At 40.3% G+C, this 22,918-nt stretch overlaps 1 protein-coding gene across 1 annotated transcript in view; it reads left to right on the top strand.

The window, feature by feature from the left end:
• Nucleotides 1-22,918, top strand: part of LOC136874869 (dehydrogenase/reductase SDR family member 11) — an 89,163-nt gene that overhangs the window by 28,917 nt on the left and 37,328 nt on the right. Inside the window, exon 2 of the mRNA XM_067148560.2 lies at nucleotides 8,693-8,861. Within this exon, the coding sequence (XP_067004661.1) occupies nucleotides 8,693-8,861 (169 nt within the window). The remainder of the gene's footprint in view (nucleotides 1-8,692; nucleotides 8,862-22,918) is intronic.

Genomic DNA, 22,918 nt, shown 5'->3' with positions numbered 1-22,918 from the left:
ACCGTTCATAATATCTCACTTATTAATCCTCCTGTCGAAAAATTCACATGAGAAAAAGTTTTAGAAATGGATTTCCATTAAGGATTGTAGATTTCGATTAATTTCTGATGTGCATATTTTCAGGGAGTGCAAAATCATACTTTCGGTTTCGGATAAACCCCCAGTAAATTTTGGAATTTAGAAATAATATTGGCCCTAAAACCTATTCAAGGACAGGTGGATTCTAAATATCCAGTTTGGTAGAAATATATTCGGTAGTTTTCAAGTTATAACTCATACAATCAAACAGACAGACACCAAAGCGAAGAAATATTTAGATGGTAATTATTACACCTGAAACGGATAATTGTACGGAAATTCCGCCAAAATAGTCAATGTACAAACACACAGTCGTTACGATTATATTTATATAGGTGACAGATAAGCATGGGCACGTTTGTAAGTGAAAACCTTCATTTCAAAATTTACTGCTCGTAACGGTAGATCATTGCAACAAACGGTTTGCACCCTCAGACGTCACTTTTATCGCTCTACTTTATATTGTGGAGGTGGACTTCCAGCATGTTAAATGCTTCTGCTGGGTAAAAATCGAACACTTTGGGTCTGGTCAGACGGTGCACGTTTACTAAGGGTGTTACATACTGTAAATAAAATGGCTGAACGTGTGATGTGTTCTCAGGACTGTTAACGATGACGGTTATGTTACGCTTGTGTATTCAAGTAGAGGTATTAAAGAAGTAATTTAATGGACTTCAAAGCAATCTTAGTACTGATCAGTTCAATGGTAACATAAGACGTTCGATTCCTCTTGGATAGAAGATTGCTATTGGAACCATTCCAGAACACATATAAATATATTCTTCCCAGCTAAATATATAAACGTCATTGAGAATCAGTTGTATGAATACGTAAAAAGGCAAGGGGGAACATTTACGACTGTACGTCGGATTATCAAGTGTGTTGCGAACGACGAGACAACATATCGGCCGCACATAACAAAGTTCAGTTCCATAGGCGCACAAATACAATTTTGAAACAAATCAAATGGAGGACCAGACTGCCCCAAACGAGCAGACACAAACACATCACTCACAAGGTGATTCAAACATTTATTACAGATGAATAAAACACTGCATATTTACACATTATGTACAACAAATTCGGAGGTACACCAAAACACGTGTACTGCTGCCGGCCGCCATGTTCAGTGTCTGTGTATAAACAAAAACGCAGCAGCACATTGTCAACTGTTACAAAATGAAATGCGGCAGACGAGTACCAACACAAAAGCCGCAACATACTCCCCCCTTTGAGGGATCTCAACACTCAAAATCAAGGTCAAGTGTTCATGTTCATCACAGACAAATTAATAAAAAAGTAAACTCAGATACAACATATACAAATATACAACTATACAACATCCTTGGGCAATGGACACAATTTCACTATGGCACGGCGCAAAAGACCAGTTTTAGTCTTTACACTGACCACACGAGTAATATTGTCACAACCAGGATGGAGCTCCTGGACTATACCAGTTTTCCAAACCAGAGGAGGAAGGTTATCCTCCCTTAGAAGCACTAAATCTCCCACAGTTGGAGTCCACTTTCCTACAGAAGACCATTTACGTCTTTGTTGAAGTGATTGTATGTATTCTTTTGACCACCTCTGCCAAAAATCGTGATACAGCTGTTGCACCAAATTCCATTTAGTTAGACAGGAGCGGGAGCTGTTGGATATGTCTGGAGAGGGGATAGAGGTCAATCGTCTCCCTACTAGAAAATGTCCAGGTGTCAAATAGCATTGATCATTGGGGTCGTCAGTCATTGAACAGAGAGGTCTCGAGTTCAACACAGACTCAATTTGATACAAAAGAGTACTCAGCTCTTCAAAATTAAGAATGCATTTTCGTAGGGTCCGTTTTAAAAGTGATTTTGTGGACTTTATTCCAGCTTCCCAAAGCCCACCGAAATGAGGACTGGAGGGTGGAATAAACTTCCAATTCACATTCAAATTAGATGAATATTCCTTTATTTCAGTAGAGCTATCCTTAATAAATCTTAATAACTCATTGTTGGCTCCAGCAAAATTTGTGCCATTATCACTCAAGATGAGATTTGGAAATCCTCTACGCGCCGTGAATCTTCTAAATGCGGCGAGGAAGTCCTGAGTCGTTAGACTCTTCACAGTTTCAAGATGTATTGCTTTAGTGACAAGACAAACAAAGAGAGCAATGTACGCTTTAAACTTTATCTTACTCCTCGGGTTATCACCTTTAATGATGATTGGGCCACCATAATCAAGACCAACCTTAACAAAGGGTAATGATGGCTCAACTCTATACGAGGGTAACTGACCCATTATGTGAGTGGTGAGTGGAGGTTTGCTCTTGAAGCACTTGTAGCATGAATGGATCACACCACGAACAACTGTCCTCCCACGTGGAATCCAAAATCTGTTACGCAAGGAAAACAATACAGCCTGAGGGCCGGAATGCAATAGCATCTCATGTTCATGTTTAACAATCAGTTTAGTAACAAAGTGTTTCGGAGGCAGAATGATGGGGTGTTTTTCATTGTATTCCAACTGAGAATTCATGAGTCGACCACCGACTCTCAACAACCCGTAATCGTCGAGGAATGGATTCAAAGTTTTCAATGAGCTCGAAGGGGCAACTACATGATTAGACCTCAAGTCATGAAGTTCCTTACCATACTCAATAGCTTGCATCAGACTTATTATTTTCATTTCACTAATCATCAGTTCTTCAGGGGTGAGTGGCCCAATGACACGAGCATCCTTAGTGGAGCGAACATTGGTAATAAATCTCAGAACATAGCTATAAACTCGCTTAAGTTTGAGAAAGGACGAAAACTTCTCTAACTCAGGTGGGTGCATATTAACTAGCAAGACTCTCAAAGAGGGTTTCGATTCTGCATTCACAGCAGATGGTGTATTACTGGCAACAAAATCAGGGTACACCGGGAATAATTCGCGCAACCAGGATGGACCATGCCACCATACATCAAGAGAAAACATTTGTGAGGGTAAAACACCTCGAGACAAGTGGTCAGCTGGATTGCTGTGGGTCGGTACGTGTCTCCAGTCTGAGACTGAAGTGAGGGATTGAATTTCAGCAACTCTATTAGCGACAAAGGTTTTCCAACAATTGGCGGGTTTCTGCAACCAACACAGAACTATCGTGCTGTCAGTCCAGCAGTATGTTGAGAAAGGAATGTGCAATTTCAGCGATTCAGTTACCTTACTCATTAGGCGAGAAAGCAATAGAGCAGCACAAAGCTCTAAACGGGCAATAGATTGCTGTTTTAATGGAGCAACTCTCGATTTAGAAGTCAACAGGATCACTGATACCTCATCATTATCAGATACTGTCCTAATATACACACAAGCACCATAGGCAGCTTCTGAAGCGTCAGAAAAGCCATGGATTTCAATAACCTTATTCTTAGCAAAGGGCATTACATTTCTTTGCACTCTGAGGTCATTAAGCAAGGGGAGCTCACTGTAGATAGCATTCCAGATTTCAATAATTTCAGATGAAGGTTCTAACACAAAATCCCAATCAATTTTCAACTGCCAAAGAGACTGCAGGATAAGTTTACACTTAACTACGGCACATCCTAACAATCCAAGGGGATCAAATATGGAAGCAATGATAGTGAGAATGCTTCTCTTAGTGACTTCCTTAGGTGCTTTCTTCAAGTTTATTTGAAACTGAAACTCATCACATTTAGGATGCCACACGATACCTAATGTTTTAATAGCTTCATCCTTAGTGAGGTTACAAGGTGACAACATTTCTCTATCCTCTACAGGGACATTGGCAAGAGCTTCTGGACAATTTGACGTCCATTTTCTAAGATGAAAATGTGCACTATCGAGCACAGAAGAGATTTCTGATTGAAGCTCCTTAGCTTCTTCAACTGAACTAGTACCTGTCAGCAGGTCGTCAACATAAAAACAAGAGCGAATGATCTCAGATGCAGTGGGGTGAGATTCCTTGTGTTCATCAGCAAGTTGAACTAGACATCTCGTAGCAAGAAAAGGGGCGGAACTTGTACCGTATGTGACAGTAGTAAGACGGTAGTCCTTGATTTCTTCATCAGTAGATTCACGCCAGACAATTTTCTGAAGATTTCTGTGGTCAGGATGAATTAGCACACATCTATACATCTTAGCAATGTCAGCCGTAATAGCAACAAAATAGGTTCTGAACCTTAAAACAATGGACAGCAAGTCAGGCTGAATAGTAGGACCAACCATTAACATAGAATTCAATGCTATCCCATTTGATGATTCACAACTTCCATCAAAAACAACTCTCAACTTGGTTGTAGTGCTAGAATCCTTGAGCACACAATGATGGGGCAAGTAAAAGCTTACAGAGTTAGAGGTCTCTGGAGGAGCAATTTCCATGTGACCCATTTCACTGTATTCACGCATGAAATCTACATACTTCCTTTTCAAGTCTGGAAGCTTAGCAAATTTATTTTCCATCTGTTTGAGCCTTCTAACAGCATTATGCTTAGACTCAGCTACAGGTGGCACTTCAGCACGAATAGGAAGTTTGACAACAAACCTACCAGAATCATCTCTTTGAACACTATTCACAAAGTGTTCTTCACAAGCCCTTTCTTCAGGAGTAAGAACTGGTTGATGAAGTTCTTCAAGCTCCCAAAACCTTTGGAGTTTAGTGTCAATAGAATCAAGTTTTACAAGATTAGCACGACGAGCCTTGGCATTATTCTTAATGCACGACTCAGGGAAAGTGCCTGACAGCACCCAACCAAATTCGGTATCTAATAAGGCGGGATAACCCTTCTTATGCAAAATATTAGAAGACACAATTTCATAGCAGACATCAGCACCTAGCAAAATATCAATAGTAGAGGGCTGATTAAATGTCCTATCACTCAAAATAATATCATCAGGAATAACCCAATTGGAACAATCAATTTCCTGCGCAGGGAGTGGACTTGTGATTGTGTTCACGACTGCACAGTTCAACTTCAATGTATAATCTGATACATTTGAGAACAAAACAAGGTTACATGTGGAACTTACAGGAGACACATTCGAATTGCCTATACCAACAATAGGTAGACGACAAGACCTAGTACGAATACCAAGCTTCTTGACAAGATCAGAAGTCACAAAGGATAATTGACTCGCAGAGTCTAACAAAGCTTTAACTAGTATAATCTCTCCTGAGCTATTTTTTATTCCTACACACGCTGTGCTCAGCAAAATATTAGAACATAGTCCTGAAACAACCTTCATGGCAGTGGGTGAAACAATTGCAGAACTTGTAGTATTCATATTATTATTGTTATTATTGGGACTTGTTTGTTCCTTGTGAACCAATAAGTTGTGGGGCCCATTACACTGGGAGCATTTGTTTTGCTTACAATGTTTAGAAACATGAGAAGCGGAAAAACAAAGATAACAAAGTTTATTTTCCCTCACAAACTTGCGACGGTGATCGATGTTTGCTTGTTTGAACTTTCTACAATCAGAAATGCTGTGATTATCAAGTTTGCAAAACCTACAATTCAAGGAAGTGCTATTGTTAGCAATGTGAAGGGCTTTTAGGTTGGATTTTAAGTCTCGTTTTTGCTCAATAACAGGTTTCTTGCATTCTGTTAGCTCTAATGTTTGACATTTTCTTTCCAAGAAATCAATCAAATTATTTAGTGTGGGAATATCAGTGGAGGCAAATTTGTTTTCCCATTCACTCCTATGGTTGGACTTGATCTTACTTAGAATCAATTCCTGTAGCAAAATTTCATGTAGTGGAACCTGACCCTCTAAATTGTCAACAGCACTAAGATTAGATTTTACTTGGTTTATCAATTTGCGATATTCAGCGGAAGATCCACTAGTACAATTATGGAGATTGAGCAAATGTTTTACGTGCTGTGAAACAATCAAGCGTTTGTTATTGTACCTTTCATCAATTAAGTTCCAAGCAACAGTGAAATTATCAGCACATATGGATAGGTTATCTAACAAATCCCTAGGTTCGCCTTGAAGAGACGACAATAGGTAGTGTAGTCTTTGTACATTGTCAATGCGGGTATTGTTAATAACCAAGCTTTGAAAGGTGTTCCTGAAACTCAAATATTTTGTCAAATCTCCTTTAAAAACAGGCAATTCAATGGGAGGGAGCTTCAAGCTACAGCTAGATCGAGTAGAGTTATCAGAGACAATGGATGTGTTACTAGGACTCCTGGGTCTTTCAAATGAACAAAGCAATTCTTGAATCCTACCAACTATTGCATGATATCTGTTTTCAAATTCATCATGCTCTCCAAAGTGAGTTTCGCTAGATTTTGAGTCTAATTCACATTCTAGATACTCCCTAACAATGCTGAATTCCTTCCAAATTTCTGGCAGCCTATTTTGCCTAGAAATTAGTTCGTGATGGTTGATGTTATCTTGCTTTAAGTAATTTTCAAGGTGAGTTAATGACCTTTTAAGTAGACCACGTTTTTGAACAGCCTTTGCTTCGGATTCAAACACCATGATGAATACCGGTAGTTCAGGTAATCAATTATTGACAAGATAATAATAGAAATCAATCCTACAACTATGGTGACTATACAAACAATAAGCCCTATAATCAGTGCACTGCATTCATTTGCATTGTTAGAATGAGTGACAGTCTTTGAATGGAACCAACAATGTAGGTAGATGCACAAAAGCATGAAATAACGTATAATAAACCACGTACGTTCTAAAATATACAAAATACACAAAGCGGCCCAACAAATTATTAGCACGAAATCGTATAATGCCCATGAGAAGTCAAGACAAATCTGTTATTCTATACACGGAAAGTGCTAGCAGTAGGGTTAGGATATCAGGCAGGATGTCTACCCTAGTCAAGATAGGAACAATAAAGACAAATGGAACAGACTTACAGTACATGGCGGTGCTGTATCATCAATCATCACTACCACTGGAAACACTCCTTGGCTGGAATCACATGCCCAAAGTGACTGGAAAGTCCAAAGGATGACGTCTGCGATGTAATGTTCACTGGAGTCCAAATTCCAAGTAGCATTTAACATCTCGAACATCAGGGTATCAGATAAAGGCTGGCGTAAACAGCTCACAAGAACAAATGCAATAACACGTGGTAACTTCCACAGATTGTTAACGTGCGATATCAAAGCAGTTCCAAAACAATGTAGACTTCGTTGAAATCTCAATATGACGAATTCAAACATTCGTGGTAATTAGCCTTAAGCACGACATCCTGGTGATTTTATACAATAACTGTTCACGATGCTTTTCGCGCCAAGCTCGTTGCTATGTTCAAACGGTGATTGCAGGCAGCAATTCATGACGATAACAATTTTTAGGTGACTAGCACAATGTTCAAAGTTCACAAAGATTCTCATCCGGCCCGGAGGACCAAAATTTTATGTTGCGAACGACGAGACAACATATCGGCCGCACATAACAAAGTTCAGTTCCATAGGCGCACAAATACAATTTTGAAACAAATCAAATGGAGGACCAGACTGCCCCAAACGAGCAGACACAAACACATCACTCACAAGGTGATTCAAACATTTATTACAGATGAATAAAACACTGCATATTTACACATTATGTACAACAAATTCGGAGGTACACCAAAACACGTGTACTGCTGCCGGCCGCCATGTTCAGTGTCTGTGTATAAACAAAAACGCAGCAGCACATTGCCAACTGTTACAAAATGAAATGCGGCAGACGAGTACCAACACAAAAGCCGCAACAAAGTGTTTTTCCACATTTCTTGTTGATTGTCGTAGTGTAGGGGTCATGTGTCCTCCTAGGGGAATGACTCTTGCGATAAATAACCCAACCCTGTAGAGAATTATGGATGACTTTAGAATTTCTTCATTTCAGGAGACAGCGATCATGGTAGTGCCGAAGGGAAGAAACTCGCGATTAATTTACGTCTGTTTGGGTGACTGTACCATTAAACTGGTGGTGGTTAGTATTGTTTTAAGAAGAAGTACAAATGGACAACCACTCTCACTGATTGCGATACTGTGCATGTTTTTAGCGAACCAATTTCATCACAAGCAGGAGCAATATTGTCAAAGTAATGTAAGTCACAATGTACAAAAGCGTTATGCGCGTGTTGTTAGTCAGTTAGGGTAGCAGTCAAGTCATTGTACACGACTTCACTACACTTGAAATGAAACATCACCATTGTGCAAATGAGAAGATCGTTTAATATTCGAGAAAATATGTTCCGATACCTACAAGATTAGTTAAGCTAATGTGCTGATCCCAGTAACGACTTCGTTTACGATAACACCAAGTTCACAGAAATCAATTGGTGAATTTGTTAAACAGAGGTTTGGTAAATTAAAGATGTTTATTGTAAAAATGGTTAGAATTCTTCCTCATTCTGATAAGATGAGTGTTAATGTGAGAATGATACAATGTTGTTTTATATCCTTAATGCAATATTTACGTAGCACATGACTAACACACTAGAGTTTTTAACTCCATATAAGTTTTGTGTTTGATATTCCGTAATTAATGACTTTATAATATACGTAGTCGTTCATTTTATTTGAATATCTATATAATAGTGTTGTAGTTATAAGCTTATATATAATACCATAAATTCCCTGAAGGTTGAACGCTTCTCCGGCTGTTTCAGGAGTTGGCTGCGCAGTGCGAAAATGCCCCTGGTAAGCTTTATGCATTTCAAGGTGACATCAGCAAGAAAGAAGATGTCATTGCTGCATTCAACTGGATAAAGGATAATCTAGGAGGTGTGGATGTCCTGGTCAACAACGCGGGGATGATGCACGAGTCCAATCTGCATGGTAGGTACAAAATGACCAGAGCTCTGTTCTGATACGGGTCTGTCAAGGACGAAAGGAATATTTCTATAATATTTTCAGTCCAAATTTGCTTTGTCGTCTATTGTTCGTAAGCATTATCTTAGGGGATATATTCTCTTTAACTGGTCATATATACGGCGAATTAGCTGAAAATGTGACTACAGATACGATCACACTCAATTCTTGGATGCTCTGTAAAACGGTACATATAGACCTAGTTCCCGCTATTTGTTTTACATCGCACCGACACAGAGATGTCTTATGGCGACGATGGGAGTGGAAAGACCTAGGAATGGGAAGGAAGCGTCCGTGGCCTTAGTGAAGGTACAGCGCCAGCATTTGCGTGGTGTGAAAATGGGAAACCACGGAAAACCATATTCAGGGCTACCGACACTGGGGTTCGAACCCACTATCTCCCGAATACTGGATACTGGCCGCACTTAAGCGACTGCAGCTATCGAGCTCGGTATAGACCTAGTTAGTGGGACGTACAATGAATAACATTTCTAATTCCTGAATACTGAATTTGTATTTGAAAAGTAAGGATTGATCTACTATGAATCGTTCGACGTTACGACGCTCCATTAGCCAGACCCTGACAAAAGTTTTAAAATAAAAATGACACTAAATATTAGATGGATGATGCTTCTTCTTTCGCCATGGGACCCATATCCTCGAATCAATTTTCATGAGGATACTTATATCTCAAAAACTGAAGATGTTACAGACATGAAAATTTGCATTTGGAATTTCCTTTCAAAGTAAAGACACACGTATTCTTCTGTCTTTGGAAAATCTACTTAAAGGGGGCGAGTGAATTGAAAAATTAGTTGAATTCTTTGTATGAGGATACTTATATCACAAGAACTAAATATATTAAAGACGTTAAATTTGGTATTTGAAATATCCTTTAAACTAAAGAAACACGCATTTGTTTGTTTTCGGAAAATCGAGTTAAGGGGTGTGAGTTGAAAACAAGTAAATAAGTAGTTGAATTATCTTTATGAGGATACTTATATTTTAAAAACTCAAGTTGTTACAGACGTAAAAGTTAGTATTTTGAATTTCCTTTCAAAATAAAGAAACACGTACGTTTTTTCAAAACATCCACTTAAGGGGCTGAAAAGAATTGGAAAAACGGGTGATTTTTTAAAATGTGTACCGGTATACCTACATTAAATGTCAAAAACTTAACATGTTAGAGACAAGAAACTTGGTGTTTGGAAAGTCCTTTAAAATACAGGAACATGTACCTTTTTGTGTTCGGAGAAGTCACTTAACGGGGATGAAAAGAAGTGAAAATGTGGAATTATTTTTTATGAGGATACTTCTTAACCCTCGGACACTCGCGCCAGGAATAAACACAGCGTTACTCGCGCGGGCTACATATGTAGCCCAAAGTGAATTTCAATCTGAATAACTCGTACGGGCTATTTTTTTTCTTCGTAATAATATCGTAAATAGTAGTATATATTAATATTATAAGCCATTTTGAAGACCATATGTAGGTTTTTGTTTTGTTGAGAAGAGGAAATACAAACCCTTGAAGAAAAATTTGATTACATCTCACACTAAGGGAAGTCTACCATGGCAGCAAAAATAATAAAAAATTACAGCTTTGAAATTTATTTATATACATACCCAAACACTTATATTAGAACATATTTGCATTGTAAATAAATAAAAACAACATCGGGTAAACAAAATGTTTGAGTTTCCACGAGCATTTTTAGGAATTTTAGAACTCTATCAAAGCGCGTATTTCTGTAGTATCGGTAAATTTTGCATCACTATCACGTTCAAATTTGTCTCCTAATTAACCTATATATATATTATTGTTACTGAGGTTATCATATGCATTATATTGCTATCTATAAAAAATTCTAAGCATTCAAGTTCAGTTTTCACTGTACAAGCAATTCCTTTATTGCCAAGAAAATGCACGGTAATATTATGAGCTCTTGTACGCAAATTAGTACATGGATGATCCCTTAGCAACTTGAAATTGTGCCTTGCCAGTGAACCATCCGGAATTATTGCTGCCGGTACCTGCATCGTCATTTGTCGCTAGACACTCGTGTGGGGTATCTTCCTCACTGCTTGTACCTTCTTCAGATTCAGTTTGTTGTATTTCGTGTGTAAGTATATCCTGTTCACTATCGTCACTATCACTGCTAACAATACTATAATACTTTCGTCGAACCACTGACTGATTTGAAAGTCATCTACTTGGCCGCCTGCGGAACGACGTTTCCTTTGCTCGGTCAGTGTCAGCACTGAAACATCGATGCTCGCGCGGGCTACTATTGTAGCCCAGACCACTTCTAATCCGTCTGGTGCCTAAATGGCGCGCCTAGTCAAGCCGGAAACACACTCGCTAAGTAATTGCAACTTTGGCAGGCAGCTATAGAGAGTATCAACATTCCTATCAACGAATATACTCTGTACTACAACAAAATATGACTGGGCTACACCTGCAGCCCGCGCGAGTATCCGAGGGTTAAAAACCTCAAGATATTACAGACGTGAAAATCGGTATTTGGAATCTCCTTTAAAAATATAGAAACATGCACTTTTGTTTTAGGAAAATACACTTAGATTGAGGTGGGGTGGGAGTGGGAGAAGGACTGTTCACCGAGATCGATAGCTGTAGTCGCTTAAGTGCGGCCAGTATCCAGTAATCGGGAGATAGTGGGTTCGAGCCCCACTGTCGGCAGCCCTGAAGATGGTTTTCCGTGGTTTCCCAATTTCACGCCAGGCAAATGCCGGGGCTGTACCTTAATCAAGGCCACGGCAGCCTCCTTCCACTTCCTAGGCCTTTCCCATCCCACCGTCACCATAAGACATATCTGTGTCGGTGCGACGTAAAGCAAAAATAAAAAGGACTGTTCAAGTAGTTCAATTCTTTTTATGGGGATACTTACGTATATATCAAAAACTGAAGATGTTACAGATGTGGATATAGGTATTTGGAATTTCCTTTAAAAATAAAGAGACGTGTATTTATTTATTCATTTATTTATTTATTTATTTATTTATTTATTTTTCGACTTGACAGAAGACGGTTTCTCACATGTGCAGATCTACGTCGCATGGTCGTCTTAGCCCCAAAAGGTAATACCACAAACGTGGTTTACAAATACTTTCTTGGGTTAATGGAACTTAACTTTTCGGTGAGTTTTCATACTTTAGGAATTTTCAGATAATGTCTTAGTACAATGCCAAGGAACAATTACTTTGATCAAATTACGAAATCCACGTGAGCGAAGTCGCGGGTAATTGCTAGTATATATATGCCTACGTACGATTTTAATATTACTTAAAATTTGATCAGTGTATGAGTATTAGACATCTGTTGAGATATCGAGGCAGATATAATGGAAGTTCCGCAGTATATAAATATCTCAGGCAAAACATTGAGTATGAACTCAGATGAGAAAATAATCACTTGCAAATGGCACAAACGTCCTCGCAAAGTGAAAACAGTTCAAATTTATGGGCAAATTCTTGAGAGCAACTCTTCGATAAACATCAGTACGTACAGCAGATTCTGAATGAATTTTTGAAAACAATCGTTATGCAGTGAGAGTGGTACCTGGAAGGAGATGACACAAAACATTATGCCAAAAAGACGTTGTAAGAAACTAGAAACACAAGGAAATAAGTAAATGTGTTAGAGGAAAGTAAGTGACAAATTTCCGTCATCACAGATTGCGATCGTCGATTGTCATAGCATTAAGAGACTTACAGTAGGAAGGTGCACGAGCGTATCCGACGGCGTTAACCATCATAGATGTGATAAGAGTTTGCGTTAGTAGGAAAGGGGACAGTGGGCCTATCCTTGACCTATCTTATGACTGGAGCAATACATTTGAATCAAGAGATAGATACTATTTATTTATCACGTATACCTCATATAACCTTTCTACAAATACAGTAAGAGCAAAAGGTCTTCTCGTCAGCGATCGGGGAGCAGCTTGTGGGAAGGAACTCGGCATCCCAAATGTAAAACGGAAGAAATCTGACGTAATGAGCTGAAACGCTGTATTAAATCTGTAGCCGTTTATGACGCAGGTTTTGAAACAATCTTATTTGAACGAATTTCTTTATTTCTGTGGACACCTAATATGCCGGACGGATGCTCGTACGAAAGTATATTCTCAACAGTTCACACACGAATTCGTTTTGCTGTCAAGCAGAGAGAGATAAATCAGTTTGAAAAATTTGAAGCCGAGCTAATATTAGTTCATTAACAGAACACGCGCGATTTTCACTTAAGTAGTTTGTGTCTATTTTCTATACCTATCGTCATCAATTTCACGCAACTGAATGCAGTGTATTCCACTCTCCCCTGCTGATGTAGCAAGCTGAATTAAACAGTAGTTTATGCAGGTGAATACGTTATGTGACGAAATTAGCAGAATCACTGACGTTCAATATTTGAGCGCTTCCAGTGGGCATCATTTAAAGTTGTAAAAGGACAGGTACATTGAACTAATTAACCATAGCTAAATCGTTTTAGGAATTTGATGGTGCAATAGCACAATAAAGTGCAGGATAGGTTGCCAAGTGGAAGTTATGGGAGGGGAAATCCCCAAGAGACAGTTGGCCTAGAATAAGCTTAGAACTTGATTTATTTCAACTAGAAGATGTTGGGCCTAAGATACATTATTTTTGTTCCATTGTTTTTTTTTTTGGTGTTATGTACTGTGTCACAGATTTTGTAGCTTTATATTAAATATATATATATATATTATTCGCAAAATTAATATGTTTCTTTCCACGAGGTATTTTTTGGTCTTATCCCGTATAATTAATTATAAAAACACACTCAACGCGTTTCGAAAGGAACCTTGCCTTTCTTCATCAGGAGACACAGAGAAAATGAAACGACGCATAACAGGTTACTAGGAGAAAGCAACAAGGAACTTGAAATGGTGCCCTAAGATGTAAACGGGACCCCATTTAAGCCCCAGATAGAGACAACGAATGGCAACAGTAAAGCATTACTCTCTAATGGTTCTGATAATAGGTAGCCATGATTCAGTGAGGTTGTAGCCTGTATCGCGGTTGAAATTATCTGGGTGTTTACGTATTTCAACCGCCTCCCCGATAATTCTTGGGCGATATTACTTTATACGTGCAAGAACATCCACTTCTTGGAACAAAACATCATGACCAGGTGTTAAGGCATGATCAGCAACAGCTGATTTATCAGGTTGGTTGAGTCTGATAGATCTGGTATGTTCTTTGATGCGAGTACATACCGTTCTTGAAGTTTGCCCAATATAAACCTTGCCACAAGTACAGGAAACTTTGTAGATACCAGGTTGTTGCAATTTAGGCAAACTATCCTTAGTTGGTCGCAGGAGTTGTCTAATCTTAATTGATGTTCCAAAAACAGTTCGTACATGGTACCTACGTAAGATTTTAACAATACGATCCGTCGTGTTATGTATGTAAGGTAGGTAAGCAGTTCCTTTTACATCTTTTTTTTTAACAGACGTCCGATTATGTGTCGATTTAAAAGCCGTTGAGATCAAAGATCTGCTGTAACCGTTGCTCTCAAAGATGGTTCTCAAGGTGTTAATTTCCTCTTGTAGAGCTGACACTTCACAAATCCTCCTGGCCCTGGTAGTCAGAGTTTTAAGGATACCATGTTTCTTGGCAGGGTGATGGTGAGAATCTGCTTGGAGATATCTATTGGTGTGTGTAGGCTTACGATAAACGCTGTGTCCTAAAGATCCATCCTCTTTCTTGGTGACGAGAACATCTAAAAATGGTATTTTGCCGTCAGATTCCATTTCAATAGTAAAACAAATGGAAAGGTGCTGGCGATTAAGGTGATCCAGAAAGTGACTAAGATTGTCTTCACCTTCCGTCCATACGACGAACGTATCATCCACATAACGCCACCAGATCTTCGGTTTGCAAGGTGCCGACGACAAAGCTTTCTCTTCGAAGTTTTCCATGAAGAAATTAGCCACAACAGGTGAGAGAGGACTTCCCATGGCCACGCCATCTGTCTCTTCATAATATTTCCCATTCCATAGAAAGTAGGAGGAGGTCATGCAGTGGTAGAAAAGCCTTGCGATCTCTTCAGTGAATATATCATTAAGGAGAGACATAACACCATCAACAAGTACTTTCGTAAACACAGACACCACGTCGAGACTCACCAAGATATCGCCTGGCTAAAATGGCGTCCCGTTTACATCTTAGGGCACCATTTCAAGTTCCTTGTTGCTTTCTCCTAGCAACCTGTTATGCGTCGTTTCATTTTCTCTGTATCTCCTGATGAAGAAAGGCAAGGTTCCTTTCGAAACGCGTTGAGTGTGTTTTTATAATTAATTACACTGCATAAGCCCAAAAATATACCTCATGAATAGTTACACGGGCCGTGAAAGCCTAAATGATAATATGTTTCTTCTTGATGTTTAAAATGATTGTCACTGATTAAAGTTCATAATTTAAATAATCTTGAAAAGCACACTTATATTTCTACATATTACATACGGATTACATTTTCAAAATTGGTGTCCTCTTATTGTGTAAAACTATTGTCACGCATACGTTCTTAAGTTCATAATTTAAATGAATTTGAAGAGCACACTGTCCTTTCTTGCAATTTGCTCTACGTCGCACCAACACAGATAGGTCTTATGGCGACGATGGGATAGGAAATGCCTTGGAGTGGGAAGGAAGCGGCCGTGTCCTTAATTAAGGTACAGCTCCAGTATTTGCCTGGTGTGAAAATAGAAAACCACGGAAAACCATCTTCAGGGCTGCCGACAGTGGAGATCGAACCCACTATCTCCCGGATGCAAACTCACAGCTACGCGCCCCTAACCGCACGGCCAACTCGCCCGGTTGTTATTTCTTACCAGTTAGGATAAACATATTTACAAGGTACTTAATAACTGGTGGTACCTTATTTCTCGTCGAAAACAAATAATAATACAATTTTTAGTTCTTGTACTAACATAACGTTCGCCTCTGTGATGTAGTGGCTAGTGTGATTAGCTGCCACCCCCGGAGGCCCGGGTTCGATTCCCAGCTCTGCCACGAAATTTGAAGTAGTACGAGGGCTGAAACGGGGTCAACTCAGCCTCGGGGAGTCAACTGAGTAGTGTTAGGTTCGATTGTCACTTCAGCCTTTCTGGAAGTGGTTTCCCGTTGTTCCCCACTTCTGCAGGCAAATGCCGGGATGGTACCTAACTTAAGGCCACGGTCGCTTCCTTCCCTATTTGTTGTCTATCCATTCCAATCTTCCCATCCCGCGCAAGGTCCCTGTTCAGCATAGCAGGTGAGGTCGCCTGGGCGAGGTACTAGTCTTCCTCCCCAGTTGTATCCCCCAACCCAGTGTCTGAAGCTCCAGGACACTGCCCTTGAGGCGGTAGAGATGGGATCCCTCGCTGAGTCCGAGGGAAAAACCGACCCTGGGGGGTAAGCAGATAAAGAAGAAGAATAAGAAGAATAAGAAGAAGAAGAAGAACTAATAAAACATATATATATATATATGCTTCCTTTAAAAAACGAAGCATTCGTTCCTTACGTGGAAGGGGTACGGTGGTCTCCTGTTGTGTAGTGCCTTCTCTCAGGACAAGGAGATTTGTAGAAGTGATTTGAGGTGTGGAGAAGGTGAGGGGTTAGCGGCCATTGCTTGTAAAACCATCTCTCCCGGCCTTCGCCTTAGCGCAGGAAAATGGAAAACCACGGAGGAACATTCTCAGAACGTTAGATGGTCGCTCTGCCTCCCGAGTGGAGAGCTGAAAGGCTAGCCACTGTTAAGCCTACCCTGCTTGGTCTTGCTAAATTCTACTACACAAGTTTTCGTTCCGTCCCTCATGGGGACGGCGGGCTTTCTGGGAGGCAACGCCGTCACTCAGGACAGGAAACTTTGTTTCGGATGTGTGACTTGCGAAGTTAAGGTGGATGCGGCCGTGTCTTACATTTTTTTTTTTTTTTTTTTGCTAGCACTTTAACGACGCTCTAGCACATCGAAGGCTTTCGGTGGCGCAAGGATGGAAAAGGGCTAGGACTGGTAACGTAGCGCCGTCGTCTCGCGTGAAAATGGGAAACCACGGAAAACTATCTTCAGGGTTTCCCACTATCTCCCGAATGCAAGCTCACAGCTACGCGATACTTACCGCGAAGTTCCTCATCATGCATGTTGATAAAAGGTTTCGAGAAATTAATTTGCACAGTTTGAATAAGATTTCTTAGATTGATTTGAGAGATACGTTTACATTGATTGATGATGATTTCGTTAACATTTTCCATATCGTGTCCATAAACATTGCCAGCTCGTCATACTTCTTGCGGGTTGTTGATATACCTCACAGTTTACAATTTGAACGCTAGATGGCGGTGATATCGCCTTAGGTTATATCAACGCGTACAGCCACCAAGCGATGGTGAGGTTGGAAACTTGTCCAAGGCATGTGCCATCTGCACTCGTGCATCTTACTGAATATAAATAGTAATAGGTAATCGTGGGCAGAGAGTGGTGTTGAGAAGAGGTGCTTGGTGGTGGAGTTAGCCGATCGTGAAGGATAGTGTGGGCGAGCCGGGATATGCTGGTTGCTTCCAATGATTGTGGAAGGTTACAGGAAATACAGTACATCTTTCTAGTAATGAAGGTTAGAGAGGAGACGGGAAAGGAAAGTTGGGAAAGTGTGCAGGTCATTTATTATCTCTATTCGCGTTTCTGGTCTGAGTCTGTTGGCAAGTCGAATAAGATGTCTAGGTAGATTGGATATAAAGGCATAGGTTATTACAGGTCAGACAAAGGCTTTATATATACTGGCAATAATTTGCGGTTCTTTTAGACTCCGGGTTAATCTACCAACCAACGGAGGAGGTGAAACCTGCGGAATGTTTCTAATAAATGTTGTCCATCTTAGGTTACTCTGAAACTTAAATAAATAAAAATGAATACTGGATTAGAGCCACTATATTTATTTAATGAAGCCGAGTTTTCAGCCAAATTGCATTGGCCTTCATCAGGGCATGTTAAGTTCTGCTTCCGACAGTGAGCAAAGAAATTCAAAGAAACGTGGAAGTCATGACCGTACTATCCACGGCCTACCCCACTAATTGGACTCAATGATCGTCGTGCTGTGATTCACCGCCCTCTGTTGATGGTTTCGTGAGCGCGCCCCGCTGTCCCATGGTGGTGTTATGCATGTATTTCTGCAGTACAGGTCTCCATGTCTTTGAAAACTTGAAGCCGTCTTCCCTATTGATGTTATTTGGGCGGAGCTCTACCTCTATGGCTTCCCTTACCAGTCGAGGATAGAAGTCTTTTACGGGCAAGATGACCTACAGGAATCCTCTTTGACCAGGCGAAGGTCATCGCGCACGACAGCACGACGATCCTTGAGTCCAGTTAGTGGGGTAGGCCGTGGATAGTACGGTCATGACTTCCACGTTTCTTTGAATTTCTTTGCTCACTGTCGGAAGCAGAACTTAACATGCCGCGATGAAGGCCAATGCAATTTGGCTGAAAGCTCGGCTTCATTAAATAGTGGCTTTAATCCAGTATTCATTTATTCATTTACGTTAACACAACGAGCCACTTAGAACCTACGTTCATTACTCTTAAACTTTTTACCACGGTCGGTGAAGGTAGAAGTTTTTGGTGAGAGATTGATTGTTTAGTGTGAGGTGAATTTGGTTAGTACAACGGTATCTACGCTTTTTGTTTCTGAAAATAGTAAATATTGTTTTATTCACATTAATTTTGATTTGCCAGAGAATTAGCCTTTGTTGGAGCTCGATTAGATAGGATTAAAGACAGGACTGTCGGAATCGGTTGTTAGTTCCGAGGACGAGTGTTGCATCATCGTCAGCAAATTGATGTAGTCAAAGGGAAAATGAAGGTTGAAGGACATCGATACAATAAACTACATAGAGAACTGGTTGTACTGGACTAGAATATTGTGGCCAGAAACCTGCTTGGGACTGAGGGATGAGCAGGAGGGAATTTAAATGGACATGAACACCGCGTGAAGGATAGTTCCGAGTGTTTTCTTTTGGACTGAGAGGAGGCCAATAAGGCGTTACACGAATAACTGTGTGATAGAATTTTTGAGGTTTTAGGAATAGAAATGTTATTGCATGTCTCCAATGGGGAGGAAAAGAGCAGATTCTGATTATCGTTGTATAACTCTACTTTATAATAAATTAAAGGAAGGTGTAGACCAAGAACTAAGTTATTTTTAATTTAACGTAAACCATTTTAAATATCTCGGACTGCGATGGGATTGTTTAGAGGATGTTATGAGGCTAAGGCAGGACGAGGTTGGAAGGAAGGGCATAGGGGGTGTTGTGTATTATTAGAGTATACAGTTTCGATTTCATCGTTTTAGAAATTAGGATCTGTGAACGGGATGAAAATGTCCTAAAGGGGTGTGTAAATAGCTCTTCTTTTTGGTTTTAGGGCCTGCTGGTGAGTTATAGGGTAAGGAGGATGAGACATTTTAGTTGTTTCAGTTTACTCCATTAGTTACGAGAGTCTATCGTGTTAGAAAATTCTGTACATGTAGTATTCCAGGCTTTTTATTTAATTGCCTTAATGAAAAACGGGCGTGTCGGAGGGTTGTGGGCTGGTGCGACATTATAATACGATCTGCAAAACTGCAGAACCACCAGAATGAAAGATATAATGTACAGCGATTAGCGATTCCATCCTTCATATTGAGTGTTGTTATTGAGCCAAAAATCGATATCCATTCAGATACTGGTGATCTGGCAACCTTATTGAGATATGTGAACGACAGAACATTAGGAGAACACACTTAACTATAGCTTTTTTTTCCGACAGGTGGCCAAGAATCGCCCATGAGGTTCTCTATGCAGCACGGCTGGCCTATTCGCGTGTGTTGGAGGAGCAGTGTTGCTGAAACCATAAAGTTAGTAAATTTCCTTTCCTACACTTTGATCTTAGCCAAGAGGCCGACCTAGTACACTAGAAGTAGCACCGGCGCCACCGCCTGCGAGAGAATCACTGGAGCAAGCAGAGCTAGTTGAAATCTCAGCTGTTTGGCAAAACGCTCCCTCCGCTATACTCATCAGTGCAAATAGAGAACTTTTAAAAGTCTGTGGATATTGGTAATATGGTTTAAAATTCATACATTCTCAGATAGTACAGAATAGCTGTGATGCTTCTGTTCAGTAGAAATAAAGCCCAAATAGCTTAAGTACGAGAAAAATACGTGATAAAAGAGGACGTGGGAGTACGTATATTTCTCTATCTTTTGTGCAAGTGGCCAGGACTTAGGCATAATTATATCCGACGACCGAAAACACTCTCGTACGAAGCGAATCATGGAGGTCTAAGGCCTACAAGTAATCATGAATATGTTTCTCCTTAATGGAAGTGAATTCTTCCGATAGTCATGAAAATGGAAACATCAGATCATGTTCCAACTCCGTTAAGAAGTCCGACTACCAAAGAGTTATGCAGGTCTCGGAAACTCTTTAAATGAGTGTATCGATACTAGATCAACATTTTTACGATAAGCGGAAGAAAAACTTTTTTAAAGCTTCTTAACTGTTGCTTTTGTACAAGTCAGTTATTTATATCGTCGATGTCCCTCGAAATTGGTGTCTTACAAATTTAGATGTATGTTTACCTGTATTTTTTTTCTGTACATTTTTGGGAACTTAAAACTGACAGATCAGTTTCTGCAGGGTTGGAGGATGGATGCACACGAGCTCAGCTGGCACTTCCCGTATGGAATACGAATTAAGATTTGTCTATTGCGCTTACTACAAAGGACTGGGCGTCGTAGAGCAGAAATACAAATGTAATTTAGCACGAGCCGCCACTGGCTGTGGGGTGTTCTCGAAAGGTGTTGGGGTCGTTTGTACGGATATATGTTTTATATAGGCCATGGGAATAATGTAATATGTTGGAGGGATTTAGCTGGGAGGGGTTGTTTCGAGAGTAGGGAGGAGTGGAGAAGTATATGCTGTTGTTGTGCAATGGTGATAGCTAATTCTAGTAGTTTAATTGAGGTTCGTACTTCATTTCGTGTCGTAGGTGGACCAGTATTTCATAATGAACTAGTTATAGTCTGTATGTATGCTACCCAGTTTGTTCGGTTAAATTGTCTAATTAGTGGGGGGTGTTGGTTATATCGTTGCAGGTTTGCTAGCACTGTATGTGATCATTCCAATACATGGGACCATAGCGATGTTACTATTGTCCTCTAGGGTAGGATTGGTAAAAAAATGTCCCATTTTTTATTCTTTCATAATTAAGATTTGTATATTTAAAAATATGATTCCTTTTTCCGGTAAATAGGTATTCCAGTGGTGAAAGAAAAGTAATATAAACTAGAGGACCCGTACTGCTCCGGAGCATTCGTTATAAATAGGTCGGATAACTCGTCTTGATATGCCTGTCACAATCATATTGTTTTGCCTGCCTTTTTCAATGGTTTTATGAACATTTAATAAGAAGCGCGTTATGGCACGACGCAGTTTGTAGACAGAATTAATCCATTCTGACGTCATCATGACATCTCCTTGGTAACATTCAATTCATATATTCGCTTCTTTATCCTGCAGTTCTTGCCGTAAAGCTTAGTATTTTGCCGTACAATGATATTTTTAATAGCAGTTCTCCTATATAGAACGATAGTCTAGTCAGCTCACAGGTTAGTCTCCTACATAGAACGATAGTCTAGTCAGCTCACAGGTTAGTCTCCTATATAGAACGATAGTCTAGTCAGCTCACAGGTTAGTCTCCTATATAGAACGATAGTCTAGTCAGCTCACAGGTTAGTCTCCTATATAGAACGATAGTCTAGTCAGCTCACAGGTTAGTCTCCTATATAGAACGATAGTCTAGTCAGCTCACAGGTTAGTCTCCTATATAGAACGATAGTCTAGTCAGCTCACAGGTTAGTCTCGAAAGAGCGTTTATTGTCAAGCAGAGTACTGTTTTAACATACATGGCCTTCATTTTTTGTAATGTAGCTATGTTATCCTTCGATAGTTTTTCCGAGATAATGTCTAAGGCGTATGTCATGATGTACGTAGACCTCTTTGCAGCATGTAAGTTATTAAGAATGCTCTGAAGAAGAAGACCAAGACTAATACACCATGCCACTGAAAAAGGCTCAAACTAACGAACCTTCAGAACGAAAAATCTTGGCCTACTAAGAGACAGCTGCTCAGAGGGAAGGCCTGCAGATTATGAGTGATGCGTGGTCAGCGCCACGAATCCTCTCAGTTGTTAATTTTGGTTTTATACAGTAGAGTCGTTATTCTTCCATCAAATGGATACATAATTGTTATCACGTAAGTTGTGTGGACCTCGAACCATCCCTCAGATCCACGTAAATATCCTTGAACTGGCCGGGAATCGAACCTGGGGCCTCCGAGTAACAGGGAGACTCCTTACCGTTGATCGCGGGGCCGGCTTCAGTGATATACTTCTTTAGTAGGTAAGATACCATTGGTTCTATACAAGGAATATTCAGTTTCAGTGGGTGAGAATCTTGGTGTCCGCCTCTGTGGTGTAGTGGTTAGTGTGATTAGCTGCCACCCCCGGGGGCCCGAGTTCGATTCCAGACTCTGCCATGAAATTTAAAAAGTGGTACGAGGGCTGGAACGGGGTCCACTCAGCCTCGGGAGGTCAACTGAGTGGACATGGATTCGATTCCCACCTCAGCCATCCTAGAAGTGGATTTCCGTGGTTTCCCACTTATTCCTCAAGGCAAATACTGGGATGGTATCTAACTTAAGGCCACGGCCGCTTCCTTCCCTCTGTCTTGTCTATCCCTTCCAATCTTCCCATCCTCACCAAGGACCCTGTTCAGCATAGCAGGTGAGGCCACCTGGGCGAGGTACTGGTCATCCTCCTCAGTTGTATCTCCCAACCCAATGTCTCACGCTCCAGGACACTGCCCTTGAGTCGATAGAGGTGGGATCCCTCGAGTCCGAGGGAAAACCCAACCCTGGAGGATAAGCAGGTTAAGAAAGAAAGAATCATGCTTTGAATTAAATTTCTTATTAGATTATGC

The sequence above is a fragment of the Anabrus simplex genome, chromosome 5 (assembly GCF_040414725.1).
Source record: "Anabrus simplex isolate iqAnaSimp1 chromosome 5, ASM4041472v1, whole genome shotgun sequence".
Taxonomy (NCBI): domain Eukaryota; kingdom Metazoa; phylum Arthropoda; class Insecta; order Orthoptera; family Tettigoniidae; genus Anabrus; species Anabrus simplex.
The sequence above is the reverse complement of the archived record's forward strand: the minus strand, read 5'-3'. Positions and strand labels throughout refer to the sequence as shown.